General features: G+C 35.5%; 1 protein-coding gene across 1 annotated transcript in view; it reads right to left on the bottom strand.

The window, feature by feature from the left end:
• The window catches only part of LOC117228494 (teiresias), a gene marked incomplete at its 3' end in the record, with an annotated part of 602901 nt that overhangs the window by 30306 nt on the left and 548175 nt on the right, over nt 1–24420 (bottom strand). Inside the window, exon 8 of the mRNA XM_076527291.1 lies at nt 6203–6325. Within this exon, the coding sequence (XP_076383406.1) occupies nt 6203–6325 (123 nt within the window). The remainder of the gene's footprint in view (nt 1–6202; nt 6326–24420) is intronic.

A 24420-nucleotide genomic window follows, 5' to 3' on the forward strand; every position in this document is an offset into this window, starting at 1 on the left:
TCCCTAGACAAGGTTACACCAACGCGAACCGGAAATCCTCTGGATGGTCGATTACGTTTTATCGACTATTGAGCCTTTGTTAAATCCGGAATTGTCCTGTATTTGGTGCAATATGTATTGTACCCACGACTGTATGAATCATGGCTACCTAATCACATCATATTGTGGATTATTGGAATTGTGTACGACGAACATGCGAACCCAATGGAACATACGGTTTGCTATGCGAATTAACCAAGTTTTTGTGCTGTGTCAGTTTCATCGAAGTCTTCTCCTTCTTCTATAGAATGCAAAACTGAATTCATAAAAACCAGTGCGAGATTTTAAGAAATATTAAAGGTAAACTCTTTCAGCATGATTCGATAGAGTAATTATTGGATTACGGATTTTATGCATTTATTAAAACATTTGAAGAATTTAGAGATGTTATTGCATTATTTTCGACTCAATAAAGTAAATAAACAATGGAAGAGATATCTATGCGACTTCTGTATCTTGCAATTAATGCAAGCTATATTTTTATTTTGCATACGAATCCACGGTCTATAAATTATACAACAGAACCCCGATAACTCGAAAACTTCTACGAGACGAAAATTTTCTTTTCTCGGAGCAAAATTTGTTAACTCGAACCATTTACTATATATTAAATTATGTGTATTTCAGCTCTTTAACTCGAATTTAGTAGAATTCAACCTCTACAAGTTGAAATTCACCTCTACTTATCAGTCAATCAATTCAATAGAATTAACTATTTATTTACTTCTCAGTTTGAATTTTATGAACTTGAATTTACTCTTCTTTACATCTTTGCAAGTCAAAGAATTAACAAGAAACAAGTCGCGAGGCTTGAATAATTGTATCTCCTCTTCCTAAATTGTCCATTTTCGTTTACAAGCTGAAGGGCAATTAGGGAGAAATACCTCACACAATACTTCATTCGATCATTCAATATATGAACTCTCACTTTTCAAGCATCATTCTTTAACACAATCGTAGCAACTTAATAAAAATGACTCAACACTCGTCCCACTTCCCTGCATCGAACTTCATAGATAATAATCACATTCTCAAAAACTCAAATAATAAAAACAATGCCACAGTCACGCGAAGGTAAACGCCAACATTATGGAATATTTTTTTCTAAATTCGATGAGGATTAGAGATGAAAACTGACTTATTCGACCACAAACATATATATAATAACGGACACGAATTAACGAGTACTTATCGATCACAGACCCGTCTTTAATGATCGCTGTCGGAAGAGGCCGGCGCAGTTAACTCTGCGAGCGCCAATATTTTGGCGTTCGTTAAATAGATGCCTTGAGCGAGAATCCTGTTACACAGGGAAGTGCATTGGAATTGGAGGATCCGCTAAGAAACTCAAAGGCGCGGAAAAACGAAACGAGACCGCGTCTGGGGGAGAACCGACTAAGGGGGAAATTATAGGAGGGTTTTAAATATTTATCAAGCCGTCGGCCAGTCTACTGTCACCGAGCTTGACAAAGAACAAGAGACCGCTAATGAATCCAGTCGGCCGGCAATCATTTCTTTGTTCCTGTTCTCCTTGGTGAATCGAATGGAATTTAAGGGAGACGGTGACGCGGCCTTCAAACTTTCCCATTTACGGTGTTCATTAAATTTCCACCGGAAATTTTCCGGATCGATTTGCTTTGAACTCGATCATCAAACAAATTATTCATTTAACCAGGGGCGGGCGGTGGGGAGGGGGTGGGGGAAGGAACTGCGAGTCCGGCGAAACGCGAATACGATGCACCAAGGCCTTTTCTAGCCTTGTCCTGCTACCCACTTCGACTTTTTTCGAGTCCTGGAAGTTCGTTTCGTCCTCGAAAAGGTTGGCGCATCCTTGTACCGACCACTTCAGCGTCGCGATATCGATTACTGTGGGTTCGTTCGGGGCGGGGGCGGCTGGAAAAATGCGACGAACGAATTCGAGCGAGCCAACGACGTTCGCGTTGGTACAAGGAGATTTCCAATTATCGAAAATAAGTCCGTGAAACGCTTCGAAAGCGAAATCTCGACGGAGTTTCATTGATTCCGGTTGAGAGAAAAAAGACAGGCCGAAGAGAAAGAGAGCGACGACGCCGCGGAACGAGAAGGGAAGCGAACACAAGAACGTAGAATTTTAATCTTGACGAAGCATTCACAACATGGGATTAGAGAGGAGAAAGACAGGCGACGACTGTTCCACGGCGAAAGAAATGATCTGCGCGTGTACTTACTGTGACGAGCAAAAGAGTGTACACACACACACACGCTCTCGCACACATATACCGCATGTCTCGCAAAAGAAGTAATAACGGTGAAAATGAAAATAATGCTACGAATTCCTTAATTAATCGGTCGGAATTAAGCGATTGTAATTATAAGGTGAATGAAAGGAATACTTTATCTACCGGAAGCTGATTAACATAACCTTCAATTACTTGTGCTATACTCAGAAGAATCTCAACGATCTTTTTGTTATTGGGGACGACTTGTTTGATACACGATTCTAATAATAAGTAATTAATACTAAAGAATTTATTTAAAAGTTTTTAACTTTAAACTGTATTCTCTCAAAACAATTATTCTACCATTTGAATTAAATAAGTTAATTTTAACTTCATCCAAGAATATTACATTATCCCAAAAACTTTCATCGCAATTAACATATTGTTTTCAAATTCTAAACGCTTGCGTCGGTTCGTCTTGGAAACGTGATTCCCTTTATCACGTAGAATTCTGCTATGGAGAAGAATAGAGCAGGTATGATATAACATCGAATCAGAAATTATGTATATTATATATTATGTATATATAATATATATATATATATATTATATTATAATTATTATTATATATATTATATATTATATTATAATTATTATTATATATATTATATATTATATTATAATTATTATTATATATATATATTATGTATTGTGTATATATATCAGTATGTCACACAGATTGAAAGCATTGAATAAAAGTGAAGGAAAATGGACAAAAAATATTAGTTTAAGTTTACGGATCGACAATAAAATATTAAAGCGCAGAACAGTAATCGTCGCGTTACGTTCTCATCTTTGTAAAATATTCCCCCTACTGTAAACGCAAATGAAGCTAAACTATCATATAATGCTAATAACAATCACGCAATACAAATGGATCGGTAAAATAATTCACAGTGTTATTTTCGTTTCCATGAGACAAACATTATGCTTGCACACTTTTGCTCGTCGCTTATGCATCTTCGACGAGAAGAGTTTAATTTGTTTATTGTTCCGAGGCAACGCTACGCCGGCCTTAGCACTCCCTTGTCTATTATCAGGACAAGGTAATATGATTACGCGATTTATCGTTTTGTTTGCTGATAACTGAAAAGTTACCGGGGGAGGGGGGGGCAGTAATAGGCCGGAAATTAATATTAAGATAGCCGGAATTGAAGGGGGAGGAAGAAAATTAAGAAGAACGGCCCGGGGTTTGAGTGTAGTCTTGCTTAACTTTCTTGCTAGCCCATTTGGTAAATGAAGTGCAGTTTCCACCGGACGTATCGGGTAATTTGAGAATGGCGAACATTGCTCGTTAAAGTTGCAACAAGAGCCTTGCATTGATCGAAGGAATAACCAAGCGAAAACTGATTCTTCGAACGAATACTAATTAGCAGGGTAAAATGAATTTCCTCCGTGTGAAACTTCGTTTTCAAGCTCCGATGAACATTTATTTCTTACATCGTGTTCGCGTTAATGTGACTTTCTAATATATATATATATATATAAGTGCTGACCGAAACTTTTTATCGAATTTTTACTGTCCCAATGATTTACGTTTGAAATTTCAGGTTCGAGACAAAAATTTGGCGTTCGTGATGTTTTTTTAAAATAGTTTGATGGTACATAACTATGGCTTATAACTTTGCGAGATTAATTTTTCTTAGATTTTTATAACTGCTGTATATAAAACCAGGGTTCGAGATAAATAAGTACCATCGGTTGTGAACGAAAAATTCCATTCGAAATTCGTTTCGTTCAATAAAATATCTGTCGCCGTGGAATTTTTGCGAAAAGTATTGTCAGCTTTGGAGGGCTTTTTCGAAACGTATTCTCGTGAAACGAATTCAATAGTTGTATGGAAACAAATCTTTTGGAAACCTTTGTTAAAAATGTCCCTAGAAATGGAATATATCTAGCATATATGCTGGATTTATTTAGCAATATTATGTAAAATTATTTACGAATTATGGGACCGGTATGGAAATCGAAACGTAAGTATTACATTTTTGTGAGAAATATTGAATAAAAAGAATCAATTTAATTTCATAAGCATGATATCTTCTAGATCTGTTGGATATAAATTATTTTTACAATCATTCAGTGTAAACTTTAGTATTGAAAAGAACGAGCAACTTGCATAGCAGGGATGCCTTGTAAAGATATGTAATTTTCAAAAAAACCATTTCATATTTTTCAATATTCTTTGCTTGATTAAAAAGAATGAACGAACCAATTAATTATGAAAAATAATATCAACGGTGCAACGCGCCACACCAGCCGTCAAACAATTATTGACCCTTTGCGAACTAACAAGGGAACGTTTTCAAGTGTAACACGCCAATTTTAATGAGATTTTAGTATAATATAGTTATACATTTGACACGTATTACTTTTTACATCTGCAATTGTCCATAGCTAGAGAGTGAACAAAATGGTTTTCTCTCAAAATCGAGGATAAAAACAATATTTTTTTTTAGATATCTCGACAATTAGAGGGCGTGGAACAATGAATTTCTCTTTAAAATACGTGTATTTGATCGACGAACTTAATCGCTTAAAAACACTTTCGAGAAAGTTATTCGTTCAAACAATATTTAAGAAATAAAACTTTTGTCAATTTTTCTTATTAATTGATTATTCGTTTTTATATAAACTCGTGATAATAATCTATGGACCAAAATAGAGGTGATACTTATTTTTGGAATACGCTTTGTTCTCGTCGTTTAACAATATTAATTACATTGACAATTGATACTGACATTGTTACACTTATTAACGGATGTGTTTTTTTGGTCAGTGTTCTTTTGTTAATAACTCGTAAACAAAGCCGCGAATTGCATTTTCGCCAAGGAAAAAGTTACTTCAAATGACCTCAGGTATGGAACACCCTATATAACAAACGTTAACAACGACAAATGATTGAAGTATACATCCAGAATTGCTGGTTCTTAAAATTACTATAGTGAATTTAGTATTTTAAAATTAGTATAGTGAATTCCAGAATTATTGGCACAACTTTCAAAACAGAATAACTTTTTTAAAGATGTACGAAATAACGTGGACTTTTTTGAGATGTTAGAAGGATCGGTTCAACAGACAATGTCTACAAATACTTTTTTAAATTTCAGTTGATTGGAATAACAACAATAATAGAGTCTCGTTTTTTTCTTTAACTTTTTATCTGAGCGTATAAGGAAAGTTTAGGTAAAGCTGCATCATTAAAAACGCGAGGTTCTTTTTTTTTATTCTAGCCAATTGCAATTTAAAGAAAAGAAAAAGGTGTAGACATTGCCTAGTTAACCGGTCCACTTTGAAAAAAGTTTTGAAAGGTGTCCCATTAATTCTGGTACTCATTGTAAATGTTTTCCAAAACATCTAAATTTTGAGCATAACAATGCTATATTAATAATGCTAATCTTTGCAGATCCATTTCATGCAAGAATTCAGACAATTCAACATAAAATATAACGGCTCACCTTGTATAATTTGTATAATTTATTATATATATTATATATTATTATATATTATTATTATATTATATATATTATTATATATTATATATTATTATATTATATATTATTATTGTATATTATTTGTAATTTGTATAATAATAATTTGATTCTATTCGAATAAAATAAACATTTTTGTTTCCATATTGCCTGTTTGTACAAATTAGGATTGCAGCGCTAGATATTTGGCATGGAATTTTAATAACTGCGATTCCCGAAGGGTTTCGCGATATAGAATCAAAGCGACGGAGTGAAATATTGATCATATTTGGAATATTTTACGGTTTTATACGTTCGAAATGGGACCGGGTTTTTTTTTCCCCGCGCGTAGTAACGCAGCGACGCGTCACGAAATATTTTTCGCGATATCGGAGAGAACGAAACATCGAATCAGGCGTCATTGTTGTCACTTACCACGCTGCCAGATCGGCGTGCTGGCCGGATTGCTGTCCACCTCGCATTTCAGGCTGACGGACATCCCCTCGACGATCGGAATTCCAAAACCAGGTAAACGCGTTATCGCGAACGACGGAGTATCTGAAACAGGTATTAAGCAATTACTGTCAGCGCGAACGATATCGATGGCTGTGTCGATTGCATCGTGATAATTAACGGTAAGGGGTATTATGTATTCTATTTTCAAGAGAAAATTAAGCATCCGATGGTTTTTAATCCATGATCAAAATAAAGATAAATGTTTTCACGTTGCGAACAGAAGCTGCGACTAAATTACGGGTTTTTATGCAAGTTCTCGTTCATATTCGTTATTCGATGAAAACTAGAAGGATTTGAGCAGAATATTGCCGGTCTTAAGAAACATACATACATACGTTATCAATTTTTTCAATAACGTAAATAGTATTTCTTTGTTATTTTTCGAATTTGCATTTGAGTACGCATGGGAATCTGTTGACTTGTAATTAGAAAGCCGGGCTTCTGTGCATTTATGGCGTGTACAGATTTTTAAATGCAAGGAAAATATATATATATATTATATATTATTATATTATTATTATTATATTATTATATATATATATTATAATTGAAAATTGTTCGACGAATTGTATAGGAATGCAATTCACAAAATGATGATTGAATTAGTATTTCTATAAGTTCAAAAATAGTTGAATTATAGGTTGTTGAATATAATATAGTAGTTGAATTATAATATATAAAGTTAGTTGTAAGATTTTATTTGTGGGTAGGATATTATGCATTAAACCGTACACTTGTTGCATGGAGTGAATTATCTTTAATATCTATATTATATGTAAAAAATAGTAAATACATAATTAGTAACATAACAGTAATTACATATATTATATGTAAAAAAGTATATAGTAAATTGTCCTCAATTTTCCTTCAGCTTGTGAACAAAAACGGACAATTTTGGGAAGAGGAGATACGATTATTCGAGCCTCGCGGCTCATTTTTATAGTTGCCGATTGTCAACAATTATAAGCACGAGGTGCAAGGCTAGAATAATTCTATCTCTTCTTCGACGAATCGCGTTTTGTTAATCTATAGACGAATCGCGACTGAGTGATCTGTCTCTCATTTTCTACTCCACCCTTGCTTGCCCTGAAAAAATTCGTAAACAACCCTGATTGGCTAACCCACGCGCTGGGTCTTTCCAATCAGTGCTGTTCCTTTTTCCGTTTCAGCGCCTTATTCCTTACGCCCTTAGCGTGCTTGTTTTCAGAACGACGAGGTGATTGGGGGGGATGAGTTTGTCGTGACAACGCTGCACAGTGGTCTGAGAGCGGCGAAAGCCCCATATTTTCAAGCGTTTTAAAAAATCAAGTTTGTTATACTTTTGAGTAATAACGGAGCAAATTTTTAAGGATGAAAAAGTTCAGGAACCAGTTTCGCTTGGTTATAGACCATTTGAAATTCGGTCATGCTAAGTTTACCTAGTTTTCAGAATATATATATATATATATATATATTACAATAATATATATTATATAATATATATTACAATAATATATATTATATAATATATATTACAATAATATATATTATATAATATATATTATAATAATATTATATTATAATATTCCGTTTTAGAAGGTGTATCAACACTTTCGTGGCCCACACTACAGGTTCCTGGGGTTCCTGAGTTCATTTGAAGCAACTTTTTCCTTTGCGAACATTTTCTCCGAGGCTTCGTTTACGAGTTATTAATGAAAAACAGTGACCAATGAAAGATCGCATATGGCTGACGCCCCTCCCTCGTGGCCACTGCCGCTGCGTCAGGCGGCCGGTGCGACGCGGCATTGGGCGAAAGGGCGAAGCACTGGCCGCGCTAGCTCTCCGATTGGTCACTGTTTTTCGTTAATAACTCGTAAACGAAGCTGCGGATTGCATTTTCGCAAAGGAAAAACTTACTTAGAATGACCTCAGCTACCCCACATTTCTGGATTGCGAGACATTTCTGGGGCACCCTGTATAACTATGTCACTTTAGGCTATAAGTCATTTGAAGTTATTCATCATTTTAGGCTATTAGTCATTTTCTTAATTATCTGCATCAAACACGATAAACGAACTGTCTGATATTTTATAAGTTGTATGCATTTTTAACGCAACAACCTTAAAATATGCCGGCTGCACGTAAAAGTTCTCGCGCAAACAAACCCGGGCCATATCGCGTTAACAATGAATTAGGTCGATAACAATAACTCTAATACGATCCTAGTCTACTGAAATATCCGCGGGTCATTCGCGACAGATTTCGTTGATTGAATGAACGGCGAATTGTTCAAAGGAAGCCCGGGATTGCATACACTAAATAGAACAAGGAGGACCGAATCATGTATCAGAGTGAATCTATTTCGAAGCTACGTTCGCGTTTACTCAGCGACGCGAGTGACAGAAGTCGTTCGCGACTGAAAGGTTTCAGTCACTATCTCCGCGTGCCTCGAGAAAATACGCGAAACCGAGTTCGAAAAATGCGGGACGAGTTCCTCGACCCCCGCCATTTTCACGCGAGCCCGTACACGTGCAGATTGGATAACAGAGGGAAACAACGAGAAACTCGAGAGCATGAGCAACGAGTTTTTTGAGAGCCGCGAATCTGCTAGCACAGGGACGCGCGCGCACGGTAATTTGATAGATAGCAAGACGTTTCGAGCAGCCGCCTGTAGAATTAGTCGACAACAGCGTTTTATGCCGAGACTTGTTGTTACCGACACGAACTTTCAGAGGAAAAATAGCGCATTCCGTTTCGATCCCTTGTAGCAGGGGTGTCGAACTCGCGGCCCGAGATGAACACATTTTTGCGGCCCAGTCGATATATCTAATTATTATTTCGATACATATAATTTTATATTATATATGTCAATATATATAATTATTATTTCTTCTCGTAAATTTTTATAACGTTTCTCTCAAATCTTACCAGATTACATCAGCTCGGCTCAGTATTTTGTGCATCGATACAATTTTTTTGGTCGGTACTAAAAGAGTTGAAAATGCGGAAAGTATTTGTTCAAAATAAGGGAAGAAAGTATTCCTTGCGAAATGTGAGAGATTATGGTTTCGTTGAAATTATACCACGAGGATTGTACTAGATATTTGACTTAATCGTGACTACTGGTAAAAGTATTACGTACCGAAGGATTTTTCATTGAAATGAAAATGTTGGTCTATTAAACATACTAATGAGACTCGAATATTATAGAAGTCAGTTAATTTTGTAAAAAAGAAATTCAACAAGGAACATCGGTATTACAACTTCGCACAAACTGTGAAATTATTCGCGTATTGTGGAAAGAATAATTGATTACTCTAAACTCTGATCATCGTGTATTGTTATCGTATTGTTTATCAAAGTGTATAGGTACAGTAGTTTCGTTCGGCAGTGTAAGGCCAAGGCTTACAGCCTTAACGCAAATTGCATAATAATGTAGCATCGCGGAATTCTGTTGTTAGTCAGCCCCGAACATAAGCTCGGGGAAGAGGATTTGAAATGTGTTCTCTATAGAAACAAGTTTAGTACAAACTCAAGTGTCCGAAGCCCTTAAACAGGGCTTTAGAATAACGTTTACATCTACACCGTCGATTTATTGCCTCGGACATTTCATCAATCTTCACACTTCGGCAGTACAATGAAGAATCTATTTGTTTATCACCTCTGTATTACACATATGTGGAAAAAATTGAAATTTGCGAATGACTTTCCGACTTTGTACTAATATTTTCATTGGCATCGTTTTTGTAACGAAATTTTCATTAGTTCGATGTTTTCTTCTATTTTTTTTTATTTTTTTAATTTTATCTTCCTTCTTTTTTTCAGTTTAGATTATGGTAATGTAAAATTGCATTCCTGTTTCGCAGAAGTAACAGTTAAATTTTTTAACGCATCGTGTACGTAATTGGTCAAGAATTTTATATTAGTCATGACTAATCGAAGGTTACGAAGAAAAACGTGATATTGCATATTTTTAATGTTACTGTTTAGTGTGTTTCTTATAGTAAGTTTTTTTTTTGAGGATATTCCGTTCGAGCAACAAAGAGATGCACATTATAATATTGTACAGGTATATTATAATATTGTATTGCAATATAATATATATAGTATAATATTGTATTGTATTTTTACAATATTATATAATATTGTACTGCACATAGCAATTCCAAACTTTTTATTTTAGACTCCGAAGCTATTAAATTATAATATTTAAACACGATGTAAATTTCCTAAGCCAATCCACAAAACAATGAACGATAATGCCAATAGTCATATCATTCATGAATTCTGTTAAAGACTATGTTTTAATTACGTTTGAAGAATTTGAACAAAAATATAAATACCACAGTTACAAAATGTTACATGTTACAAAAACATTACCAGAGATAAAATTCTCATTCATCGTGTACTACCAACGCCGAGAAAATTACGTCGTTTACAAAATTCTTATAAATGAATATTACAGAAGTACTCTCTACACATCCCGGAAGGAAAAACTCATGATCCTTTTTTATCCTCAGGATAATACCGTGTGGGTTTCAGACTACATCTTTATACTTATAAACCAAAGATAATAAAAGTAATCCCAGCAAGAGCTTAAAAGTTCCGACATTTACACAGTGTCTCGTAAAATTATTTAAACACGCTCGCAGTTTTAAAACATACCTAAACGCGTCCCCGAGCGAAACGTTTAGTATCGCATTAAAAACGAAGATTATATCAGTTGAATTAACGAATGATTTGAGAAGCGGTACAATTAGTCAACCGTAACAGAGTTCAACTCTATAGTGGCAAATTTTTGTGATGCAATGCGTGTACAAAAATTTCATTAATATTTATGTAACTCAAGAGAGAGAGAGATGAAAGTTGACAATTACAATAAATCTTAGCATGTTGAATGGCAAAAAGGTCTATCCAAAAAATTCTGACAGAGCCAAAGTACAATAATTTGCTGGATATAAGACAAAATAAGAAATTAAAATTGATCATAATCGATGATACTTTAACTCTTGCCGTATTATTACGAGTCTGGCTCGTGATCATGGTAGCCAGGCGATTAAGCCAGATTTCAGGTCGAAGAAGTAGGAGTGGATAACATGTGGATAATGTTCTTATACCACTGTTGTGTCCTACTTCGATTGGAAATCTGGATTAATCATCTGGCTATCATGCTTGTAGATTTCTAATAATAACCTGTTAAATATGAATGGTATTCCGTTCTTTTAAGCTCGAATACAATTTTCTAACATGCATAACAATCATATTTGGTAGATAACGTTCCCTTAGTAATAATAATAATAGTAATAACAATAATAATAATAATAATTTTATAATATAACATTTACGGATATCATAAAAATGGGGAGTGAGAGACGTCTATAACTGAAATCGGCAATTACTTAGTTGTCAACCCAATAATTGTATCTCCTCTTCCCAAAATTGTCCATCTTTATGCGAAATCTGAGCGCAAATTAGGGAGAAATTACTGTACTCGTACACTTGGTAACATAATAATAATAATAATAATAATAATAATAATAATAATAATAATAATAATAATAATAATAATAATAATAATAATAATAATAATAATAATAATAATAATAATAATAATAATAATAATAATAATAATAATAATAATAATAATAATTTTATAATATAACATTTACGGATATCATAAAAATGGGAGCGAGGGACATCTATAACTGAAATCGGCAATTACTTAGTTGCCAACCCAATATTCTCTTCTTCCAAGAAATTATTACAGTCGAAGAACAATAGTTATGTCAAGGTTATGTCAAGGTTATGTCAAGAACTTATTAGTCAGAACTTATTAGTCACTGTAACTGTGAAGAAAATGGTACGACAACTGATCAATCCTCTTCGATCCCAAGAATTCTAGTAAAATTCACTCGAAGATATCGAAGTAAAAATGATCTAAACAGGACATTCGTTGAAGTTTCTCCATGAACATCTAGTTCGCGGGTCGCTGTGATTAAATCGATGCTCGAAGCTAATAATCTTCGCCTGGCAGTACGTGTTTCGGTCGAACGGCTGATTGCTCCTGTTCCGGAAGGGATTATTCAAAGAATTTTCAACAAACAATTTCACGTATCCCAGCGCTATCGGTGGGGTTTACCGTGGCGTCGGCCGAACGTTCCTAAACGCGCGATCGTCGTCCACGTAGTTAACCGTTACGTCTTCGCCGAAGTCGTTTACCCAACCCCCAATTACCCATCCGCCGAAACAACAATGGTGTTCGCCACTGTAAACCGCTTCGCGACGGTTGTGAAAGCGAGCAAGAGGAGTTAACAGAGATAAAGAAGAAAAAGAGACTGACGAAATGGTAAAAATAAGAGCAATCGCGCAACGGCTCTGTAATAACCGGGATGACAACGACGACGACGACGACGACGACGACGACGGGGGAACGACGACGACGCGACGGAAGGGTGGGTGCGGGAAACGAGGGCGGCGGGAGCCACACGGACATCAAACCTACTAATCGGGCAAACGGAACTATGGCTCTGACGGACGACGAGCCGTCCCTTCTCCGACACCCTCCTGTCCCGTGTACCAACGGAAACGGCGTTCCTTCGCGTCATTAACGACCCGACCTCGAACCGGGCGATAGAACCCGCTCGAATCCAGATCGGTCGACGTGTACACGTGCACGCGTAACAGGGATTCCTCGACGAGAACGTCGCGCCGGTGCCGATAGCGATTCCAGAGCGGGCGAACGAGCTTCGACCACAGTTTTGAGGCCGCGAGTAATTAACGAACGCTCGAGGACAGTGAAGATTTTACGATCGCGTCGGGTACTCGTTAAAAACTGTTCCCCCACGGCGCCCTCCCCGCGGCACCCGTTTCGGCGACGACACGCAACGGGACAGAGACTGGCGCCTTTCCGCGCGGAATCAAGGCTACTGCCGGCGCCGACTGACCGCTTCATCACGGTCGTTTTGTCGTTCGACAAGGAGGGTCCTCGCTTCACTGGCTTGAAAAAAAGAATCGAAGTATTAGGTCGCTCGGTGCAGAAAAAGTAGTCGTGATTCCTGACACTTCCGCGCTTGTTTTAGATCACGTGCTATCCTCGTTAATTCTTTCTCTTCGCGTACTTTCGTTGTAATTGGATTTATCGTATCGTTGATAGCGCCATTTGAGCCGTTTTGAAAGTGGTATAAGTCAGTTTTTCAAAAAGATCGAGTTAATGGTAACGCTAATTACAATTGAACGGTACCTTTTCATTTAAAAAAAAGGAAGTGACTTATGTCACTTTCAAAATAAACGGCTCATTTATCATTGTCATGATAGCCAGAAAAATAAGCTAGATTTTGACTCGTCGATTTGCACCGTGCAGTGATGCGGGGAGCTTATGAACGCCGCGTCACGTTATTTATCCCCATCCCTTCAGCCGAACTCTAGCTTATTTTTCCAGGCACCGTGATCATTAATGTTGTCGGCATTATTTTTGTATGTTCCGTCGTGAATTCGTGGACGAGTAGTCTTAGATTAACGTTGCTTCGTTGAATTTCAAGAACTATTGAATTTTTTTAGATGATAGTGGAAATAAGTCTACTAGACGAGGACCAAAATGCTTTTCTTAAATTCTGCTATTACTTGGAATGACGAAAACAAAATGAAAAACTCTCGTTTTAACTTTTTTGTCTGAACCTATAATCGAAAATTTAAAAAAAATGCCTCTGGTAAATCTCGGTTATTTAGATGCATGCTGAAAATTTTATGGAAATCGGTTGACATTGTTATGAGTTACAACAAATTAAAGATGACAAAAATCGCGGTTTATCATTTGACTTTGTACAACAATGTTAATAATAACAATAATAATAATAATAATAATAATAATATAATAATAATGTATAATAATAATAATATATAATGATAATAATATATAATAATAATAATATATAATAATAATAATAATAATAGCAATTGCTATTTCATCAAACATCGATTGCTTTTTTCCATTTTCGATACCAGCTAATCTAAAGAGTGTTGAGCTTTTATAAACTGGAATCAAAATTTTGTTGATTAATAGTTCCTTTTTAGCAAAATCGAGTTTGCAAATTGTAAAGCGTACGCGTGCTTTTGAATACGAATTCGTTGCCACGTTTGATCAGTGCTTGCCTGTACTACTCTGTCTGTGGACGATCCCACAGAACAGAGACTGAAAACTGAAATATTTTGAGGTTTAGGTATTGTACCGATGTATTTGTTTCCACGTTTTCGTAAAAACACCGAAATGCATATCGGTACGTGTCGTCCGTATTGGTAAAAATACCGTAAAATACAAGCAGAATACCGATATAACATCGGTATTTCGCATATCGATATCAGTCTCTGCTCACAGAAAGTTCGTTCCGTTTCGTACTAGAAAAAGTGATTGTCCTACTTTGAATTTATTTTATTAATTTAAAAGTATTCAGTTGAATCTCACATTTGGTGATTATTCGACTGTTCCAACATTACAATAAAATTGAATTTATTATATTAATTTAAATTTTATTTATATTTTATATATTTTTATTATATATATAATATTATCATATAATGTTAATAATATTATAATAATAATATATAATATATAATATTATTAATATTATTATATATATAATAAGATATAAATAAAATTTAAATTAATATAATAAATTCAATTTTATTGTAATGTTGGAATAGTCGAATAGTCACCAAAACGAATAGTTCGTATAGTATATATAATTATATATATAATATTATATATATAATAATATTAATAATATTATAATAATAATATATAATATATATAATAATATATTATTATATATTATAATATTAATAATATTATTATATATATATATACTATATTATATATAATATATTATATATATATATTTTATTTATTATATATATTATATTATTTTTTATTTTATATTTTATTTCAAAACTCCAATTTGCTCATACAGAAGGGCCTTTCTCAACAAGTATCAATCCGAAACCTCGCCAGAAAAGACATCATCACCGCACCATCGCGGATCAACCATAATTATCTGCTACAACAAATAATTATTTACCAACCGACCTGCAGTTTTTCAGCGATCAACCGATTCATCGATCAGTAGTTTACTCTACGAATGCAGCCGATCGCAAAATACAACAGACGAAAATACGAAATCCATCCAAAAACCTTCTCCGACCTCTGAAAAGATATAACAGAACAATCGAACACCCACAATTCCACGGAACCTGTCGTTAATGATCTCGCAGTCGACGCGACGTTTTAAACCCGAAGGGAGAAAGAGCTAGAGGACTTGTATTCTAATCCTTATTTCGAAAATTATGATCCACAGGCTGCATTGCTCCCCGTGGATCAGGATGGCGGAAAGATGGATCGCCATGCGGTGTCGAGGTCACAGAATAAATTGGTGGCCGGAGGAGGAAGAGGTCGGGTCGGATCGAAGAAAGAGGAATGGAGACGAATCGGGCCGAGAGAGAAAGAGAGAGAGAGAGAGAGAGAGAAGACGAATGAATGGGCGTGGAAGAAAGAAGAGGAGCGCGAGTGGGAAACAGGGTAGGAAGAAAAAAAAGGGGGAGCGAGAGGCTTTTCCTCGCTCCGCGACTAGCGGATGGCTCCAAGTTATTCACTCGGCTATAATAGTGCGGTGCTGAGACAATGCAAGCTTAATGAAAGCCATCCTCCGTCCTCTTCTGAACCTATCGTTCCCTTCAGCCACCCCGTCCGTCCTCTCCCTCTAGCCCGGGTCCCTTCGTGTCTACGCTGCGCGTCTCGGTGGCTGTTAGTCGATGCCAACGCTAACGCCTGCCGCCGCTACCGGCGCGGCTGCAGCCCCGGCGCAGTGGCGTAAACACCGAACAAAGCAAACAATGAGACACAGAAGTGTCCCACAGACCTCGATCGCTTAATGAGAACTTTAAAGCGCCTCCGCAAACTACCAGTCTGTCTGTTTCAGACAGGACCGCCGCTCATGGGCTGCCACACAGAGACAACCGTATTCGCATTAGTATGGATACGCTTCCTATGCATGTATATAATCCGGTGTGCGCGCCTCTAGCGATGAGCGTTACATGCGAGGAGATTGTTGAAAGTTTTCGTTTATGGCTCGACGTTTTCTTTCAACGTTTGTTTCAGCATGCATCGAAATATAGGGTTATCTCCGAATTGTGCGTCGCGTTTTTAACCCTAGAAAGATAACCATATGACAACGTACGTAAAAGATAACCATACGCTTCAGAGGCGCATGCTTTTCTAAGGCGTCAATTTGATACTAACAATGGATATTTATTTAAGTTAATCTAGTCATTTTAAAGGTTTGGCATTATTGTAAAAATACAATGCATTTATATTATATTTTTTTATATTTTAAGTAATTTTAAACTTAAATCACTAGACCTCTATGAAAAATTAACAAAAATCAACAGACTTCGCAGGCGCCTCTGCGACGTAGGTTATCTTTCTCGGGTTAAATTGATATGAAACACAAACAACAACGAATGGATCATAATTTTCGAAATAAGGATTAGAATAGAAGTCCTCTGTCTTTTTCCCTTTGGGTTTAATGTCGCGTCGACTCTGCAAGTTTATTTATTATTTTATTATATATTATGTTATTCAAAAATTTATTATATATTATATTATTAAATTATTTATTATGTATTATATTTTTAACGACAGGTTCCGTGTAATTGTGTGTTCAATTGTTCCGTCGTATCTTTTCAGAGGTCAGAGACGGTTTTGGATGGATTTCATATTTTCGTCTGTTGTATTTTGTAATCTGTTGTATTTTTTTTTTTCGTACGGTAAAACACAAAAATACAGCTTGAGATATCTCAGGTTTCTTTATTTTAATATAAAGTCCATTGCGTAACATTAATTGAGAAGCCGCCTCGAGGCTTCTTTCACGAATCCGACTCGCGTTTACGCAATTTTCTAGTACGTTGTTACACGATTTTATTAACGACGGCTGTAATATTGTTTTTAAGCACGTCAATCGTTTGTGGTTTATTATCGTAAATTTTACTGTTTCGGAAGGTCGATTACTTGGATCGAAAATTTCGCGAAGTGCACGAAAACAAGCTCGAACAGAACTTGAATAATTTTGATAACATGAATAATGATAATAATTGAATGATTTAGAATAATTTTCAACAATCTGTGTACGTTGCTGTATTGTGCAGCATGCACTGTGATGATTTGTTTATAATTAATGATGACGTGTATGAAATATAACAAATAACAATCTAACCGTTTAGCAGTGCCGTTCGTTGGAAGATGCGACACTTAATTTGCATAAACCTATACAATAATTACGAGTGGACTACGAAGATTTCAGCATTCTTGGCATATTTCTGACATACAAGAAACAGAGATTTTATTTTATTCTTAACAGCTTTTATAGGTCGAATACATTAAATTTTCCTACATGCATTTACCGTTTCGTATTCCACCTACTCGCTTTATACCATTGTTCTCTACTGTAAAATCAGAATGAAGGCATCCAATCAGAAAATGGAATAATAATAACATTAATATTAATAACGTTGTTTTTTCAAGCGCGCAACGGAACAAAGTAAAGGTAATATAAGCTAAAGGAATTCAAAATTGCTGCTGAACAAATGAATGAAACTGAAGCACTTGCATATGCGAAATGAAAATTACGACAGAAGTAAAATGAATAAAATATTACAGTGTTTACATTCGATGAAATATAACGATAGAAAAACTAAAGACCACTAAAGCATGTTGTATCGATAACAAATCGTATCATTTTTACACGGTGTGTCTCATCTGCGGATTAGCTAACATATTTATTTATTAGCACACATATATCTTCTATAGTCTCCTTTAATTGAGACTTCCTGTATAATATCTTTCATTTTAAATAAATTGCCAATTTTTATATTGATACAGTATCTCTTGACTTCTATCGTGACGATAGTAATAGGAAAAGTGTTATCATTTTTATTGGACTCGTTCATTGCACATGGTGTCAAAAAATTAACGATCGTTGCAGCGTGATGCTACGCTTTAAGATTGACGTAATACTGATAGAGAAAAATTGGATGTAAAATTGTCCTTGACTTTGAACATCATGCTCGCAGGGTTAACAATTTATTTATATTAACCATATATTAACCATTAAAATTTATATGAACTACGGATCTCAAGTTAACGCATAAAAGTTAAGAGTAATCGAACTTCTCAAGCAAGGTAATAGACTAATTCGATGCTAAACTTTATAGAATAAACTTTGATGGTAAATTGTAAAGATTAAGTTAAGCATAATTTTTTGACACCCTGTACGTATTTATTATTATACTCCAGATAGAGTAACACGCGTCCTAAATTCATTAACTAAAATACGAATCGGTTTCCTTTTTTCAAGTTTCATCTGTTCCAATACAGAACAACATTTAAAAGGCATCATCTCGAATTTTAATAAAATCGTAATTACATCGAAACGCATCTTCGTAGAAATTTCCAGTTTCACAAAACGTTCCCGAAAACAAGCACCAAGGGGATTGTTAATTACAAAATAGAGTAAAATCTTAATTGATCCTCATTAAAACTTGCTTCCTAAAATATCCATAGCATGCGCAGAGTAATTATAATACTTTCGAACAGAAATATATATCGTCCATCCGTATCTCGAATTTCTGCTAACTAAGCGATTTAATATATACCCACCATCAAATTTCTTGTTAATGATACGAAAATTTCTATTATAATGTTTAGCAACTTGCAATCTGATTTCACAATTTTACGCAATTATGGTTGAAGACTCCACCCTCTCGCAAACTAGTACTAACGAACTTTTGCTAGATTTAATATTAAGGTTATACCGTAACCTTATTTCGTTTGTATCAGGTTACAAGAAAAATATATAGGAAATATAATCTCCTGAAATCTTGACTGCATCATTAGAATGAAAATATAAAATAACAACTAATTTGTTTTTGCCTTCAGTACGGCATAATTGGAGAGAATAAATAAAAGAAAGAACAATAATAAATAAATAATTTTGAAAATGTATTCACTTCGACTGGAAAGTAGATTCTACAATAAATATTATTAAATGTATGAAAATTGTGTTATTTTCTTTCAATTCAAAAACGGACAGAACCTTCCGGTAGACCTAATATAATATAATAATGTATACTTTCGAATATATTATAATATAATATAATATTTTCGAATCACTCTTCCGTCCGAGGGCACGACGCGCCACTATAGTGCAATCCGGAAATGGCGGGTTCCTCGGAACATTTGAAGCAACTTCTTCCTTTACAAAAATTTTCTCCGAGGCACCGTTAACGAGTTATTAACGAAAAACAGTGACCAATAAGAATCGAGTACGGCTGACGCGCGGCGGCCCAGCCAACCAGCGCGCGAAGTCCAGTTCCGCTCATTGGCTCGATCGCCTCGCGCCGGCCGAGCTCGCCTCTCATTGGTCACTGTTTTTCGTTGATAACTCGTTAACGGTGCCTCGGAGAACATTTTTGAAAAGGAAAAAGTTGCATCAAATGGCCCGAGGAACCCGCCACTTTCGGATTGCGAGACATTTTTGGGACACCCTGTATATACAGACAGAATATACAGTATCAGACTCTGCCGTCCAGGAAAATAGCCTCGCGCAGAAATTCAGCCGTACCTAAAAGCTTTTAAACACCGAAATCAGTATATTTTCCTGTGTCTTATAATTTGGTCCACCATGTATAGACTCGTGGAGCCACGCAGGATAGCAATCGCCGTTGCCGAAGGCCTTAGAGGTATTTGGCCGCGTCGGGCTCTCGTTTGCCCGGTGCCCGATAAATCGTACGTCTGGGAATCGTTCGACGCGAAATTCCTGCTCTATTTCCCCGGCCGGTCGCGCAATTCCCTTCACGCCCGTCATGAATTAACGTAAGACAGAACGGGACGGCACGATTTTTGCACGCCGCACGACATAAGGAGGCGGGCCTGGGGACCCGGCCGGAGAAAAACAGTCTCTTCCTCAAAGGAAATTCTTCCTCCCGATCAAGCCGGGACGCTCGTAAACCTTACACGGGCCGTTAAGCAGACCTATACACACCGGCGAATGGAGAAATAAAAAGGGGTGGCATCGCGAGACATGGCGCACCCTCCCATCCACCCACTGTGCACCGGCTAGCTACTCCGAACGCCGTCGCTGCCGTCCGAATGGGTTACGCGGACCAGAAACGAACCTATGAATTCGACCGCGCGGCTTTGCAGACGCTTGTAATTTGTATCTCGAGATAGCTTTTCCCGTCGACCGTTTCGCGGTCAAAGGAAATTCCTCCGATCTCAAATATTTTTTCCTTGTTTCCTTTTTCGGATCGGCCAAGGGAAAGGGGTGTAGTACGCAAAGCCCGGGCTCGAAACGAATCACGTGTGGCCAGCGTTACGATTCTCGGGATTCCGGGACCAGTCGATGCGGAACTTTCTGCCGGAAGCAATGGATTGATTGTGCGATTGTAAATAGTAATCTGTCTGGCACACTGCGCTAGCTTCGGGTTTTCTGTTAGTAGTCAGTCACTCAACTGCTCAATGTTGTTTCACGTTTTGTCTTTATTTTCCTTTTTTTATTACGGCATTCGGTGCTTCGCTCGAAGCTTTTTTTCTTTAGCTGCACGGTTAAATAAACAAATTCTTTGGTTCTTATTCATCCCTACTCGTGCAGTCTTACTTCTGATACAGTCCTGTCGAAGTGCTCTGTGAATGTTTCATACTATTCGTGAGAATTTCTATTAATATTATTATTATTATATATAATACTATTAATATTATTATTATTATATATAATACTATTAATATTATTATTATTATATATAATACTATTAATATTATTATTATTATATATAATACTATTAATATAGAATACTATTAATATTAAGCGCGTAGTGCGCGATTGTACAAATATAATGCTATTTCTATCGAAGGTTATGTCAAGAGACACCTTTTAGTAATTTCTAATAAACAGTATTTTTACTAAAGAGGTGAAAGGACATCTTTTACTAATTTTTAATAATAAAAATTATTTCCCATGTTCTATGCTCTTTTATAAGGTCATTACAAAATTAATTCGGTCAATTGTATAATTCAAAATATCGGTGAAAGTAATATTAAAAAGGAAGGAAGGATATTAGCGTCACAGATATTATCTTATAAAAGAAAATATGACATAATCAAATATAAAATAACAAATAATGATAAAAATGTGTAATTCCATTTTAAAAAAATATCAATGACCTTTAAAAAAAAGAAACTCTTTTCTAAACTATAATAAAAACGAACCGCAAGGCTCGACTAATCGTATCTTATCTTCCCAAATTATGCATTTTCCTGCACAATCTGAGCGCCAATTAGGGAGAATTTGCTGTATTTCAATTTGGATTTACGCTTAATGGCTTTTGAGTCGACCATATAATTCGGTATGCGTTTTTATAGGAACCATTAATTACGTTGATGTCATGCAACGGTTACCTTGTGGCCAACATTAAGTTCTAGTTTATTGGATCAGTGTTGACCGAGCAGGAGGACTAAGCCTCTGAAACGCGTACGGCGAACAAAGGGTCGCACGATTGTTACCACTTGGATTGTTTGCGGAATCGCAGTGCCGTCCGCGTGGTGGAACGAAATTTATCACGAACGACTCATTCCGCGAACATCACGTCCCGGTTCGTATGAAAATGTAAGGATTTGTGCGGATCAGCGCGGCGTGGGTCGAGGTCAACCTGTACCGAAGGAACTTTATGGCAGCGGTATCAGCACGGGCTATGCATCTACGAGAAGATACACGGAATATGTGGTTACTGCCGCAAACTTTATGACGGATTAAAATAGTAATGACGCGGAGCAAATATTATAACGCCTTGATTAGATGGAGGGCGGGCTGGCTGTAATATAGCATAGTAATACAGTATAGTGGAACAATATGTATCCTTGTGCTGTTGCAAGCAGCCTTAGGAATGGGGAAATAATCTTTCCATTGACCTTGTAATTGAATTTTTTGAATGTTAGTACCTACGAAAACAAATATTAATCGATCCTTCAAATTAACGTTCGCTATTGTTTAAGTATTCGTATAGTATATAAGAAGAGATAAGCATAAAGAGTTAACACGTTCCCTGCTGAACTTTCCGTTCAAGCCATTTGGTATTATCATTGTAAAATGAAGAATTTTTTAAAAATTCATTATGCAGTCAATTATGGACATCTTAATACTATTGCTGATGCCCTCATTTAATCGTGGGGCGTATACGCCCCACGCGGCGTGATGGACAATTTTTCTTTACTGTAACTTGTTTTAACTGCATTTCTCTTATTCCGATCAGTCATTTATTCGCGTGTCGTTGACACAATACTTACTGCTTCACTGAAGCTGGGATTGATTTATAGTTCTATAGTACTGTAAAAGTTGTAACATTCTGCGATAGTTGTGTGGATAAACCACACTTATGTTTGCCATGTTTTAACAAAGTTCATCGTAACATCCCTTTGTAATCGCATACAAACTTGAATTTAACTAAAATGTTATATTTTAAACTAATATAGGCATGATAAAAAAAATTATATGTGAGGATGCAACTCGCTTGGCATAATAATGATCAGCCAGGTATTTGTTAAAGTAATTCCTAGAAAAATAAATTTATTGGTTTGCTGTGTTATGCATGTTAAACTATACAACCTTTCCTTGATAATTATGATTTTTGCACTATTGTAATTATTGTAAACAAAATAATACAAATGTAAAGCGTGGGGCGCATACGCCCCACGCGGCTTGAACGGAAAGTCTTCAAAAAACGGTCTGGCAGGGAACGTGTTAAATTACTCGCCCTGTATATTACACTATAATAGCGTGTAATAGATGATAGCAATAATTCAATTGAATTGAATTTTTGTGAATATCATTTTTGTTTACTATATATATAATCTATGTGTGAACATGGACGAGTGCAACACGAGATTTTCTAAGAATGTTTGAGCCTCCGAAGGAAATGTTGAAATCTCAGGATACCCGAGTGCAACAGGATACGGTAAGGCTGGAAGTACTTCAACAGGATGCATCCTGAAAATGTAAGTGACTTCGAGCAAGTAGTAAATCGTAATCGAAAGTTCATGCAGTTTCTTGGTTCTAACTTCGTAGTTATCCTCTAGGGTATTACCCGCTGCACGACACGATAGTCCTACAACCTGGCTAAACATTCTCCTGCCTCTACCTAATTACCAAGTGTCAAGTGAGCTTCATAAAGCTTCTATTAATCTTCTTCAAGCACGCTGTAAGTCTGATACCCACGCGGATACGCGGAAGTATTTTTAAATCTTAGGTATAATTTAATTAATTTAATTTTTTTACTAAACAAGTTAGGTATAATTAATTCCGTCATCATTGATCTACCGATTTAAATTTATTACTACTGTTACTATAATACTATTATATTACTATAATAATATATAATTATATACACAATATATTATATATAGTATATATAATATATATTATATATTACTATAATATATAATTATATTACTATAATAATATATAATTATATACACAATATATTATATATAATATATATAATATATAATTATATTACTATAATAATATATAATTATATACACAATATATTATATATAATATATATAATATATATTATATATTACTATAATATATAATTATATTACTATAATATATAATTATATTACTATAATACTACGATTTCTACATTGGCTATACATATGCAAATGTGCAGATAACAGAATTCTGTATGTCAAAATTAGTTTTTGTGGTGACATAGAGGTTACTTTTCGTCAAAAATACAACCGACTATTTATAATTTTATTTCGAAATTCTTATCAATATACTTTTTAGCTACTCTCTCGACACGCGTTAGCATCTCTACAGATCACAATAAAACATGTGAAAATTTAAACTAGTTGCCAGAAATTAGATAGTCAAATAACAATATTTATGATCCGGGTCTAATTGGACCCGAGTCCTGCCGTTCAAGTGTTAAAAGATGCCAGAACGTTTATCTTCTTTGTTGTTAATCTCAGTAAATAAAGAATAAAATGAAACTGCATAAATTCTTATTATGACCTGTACTTTATAAGTTTTCAAAATTCGTACGTTAGTTATTAA

Source organism: Megalopta genalis, chromosome 18, assembly GCF_051020955.1.
Source record: "Megalopta genalis isolate 19385.01 chromosome 18, iyMegGena1_principal, whole genome shotgun sequence".
NCBI lineage: Eukaryota > Metazoa > Arthropoda > Insecta > Hymenoptera > Halictidae > Megalopta > Megalopta genalis.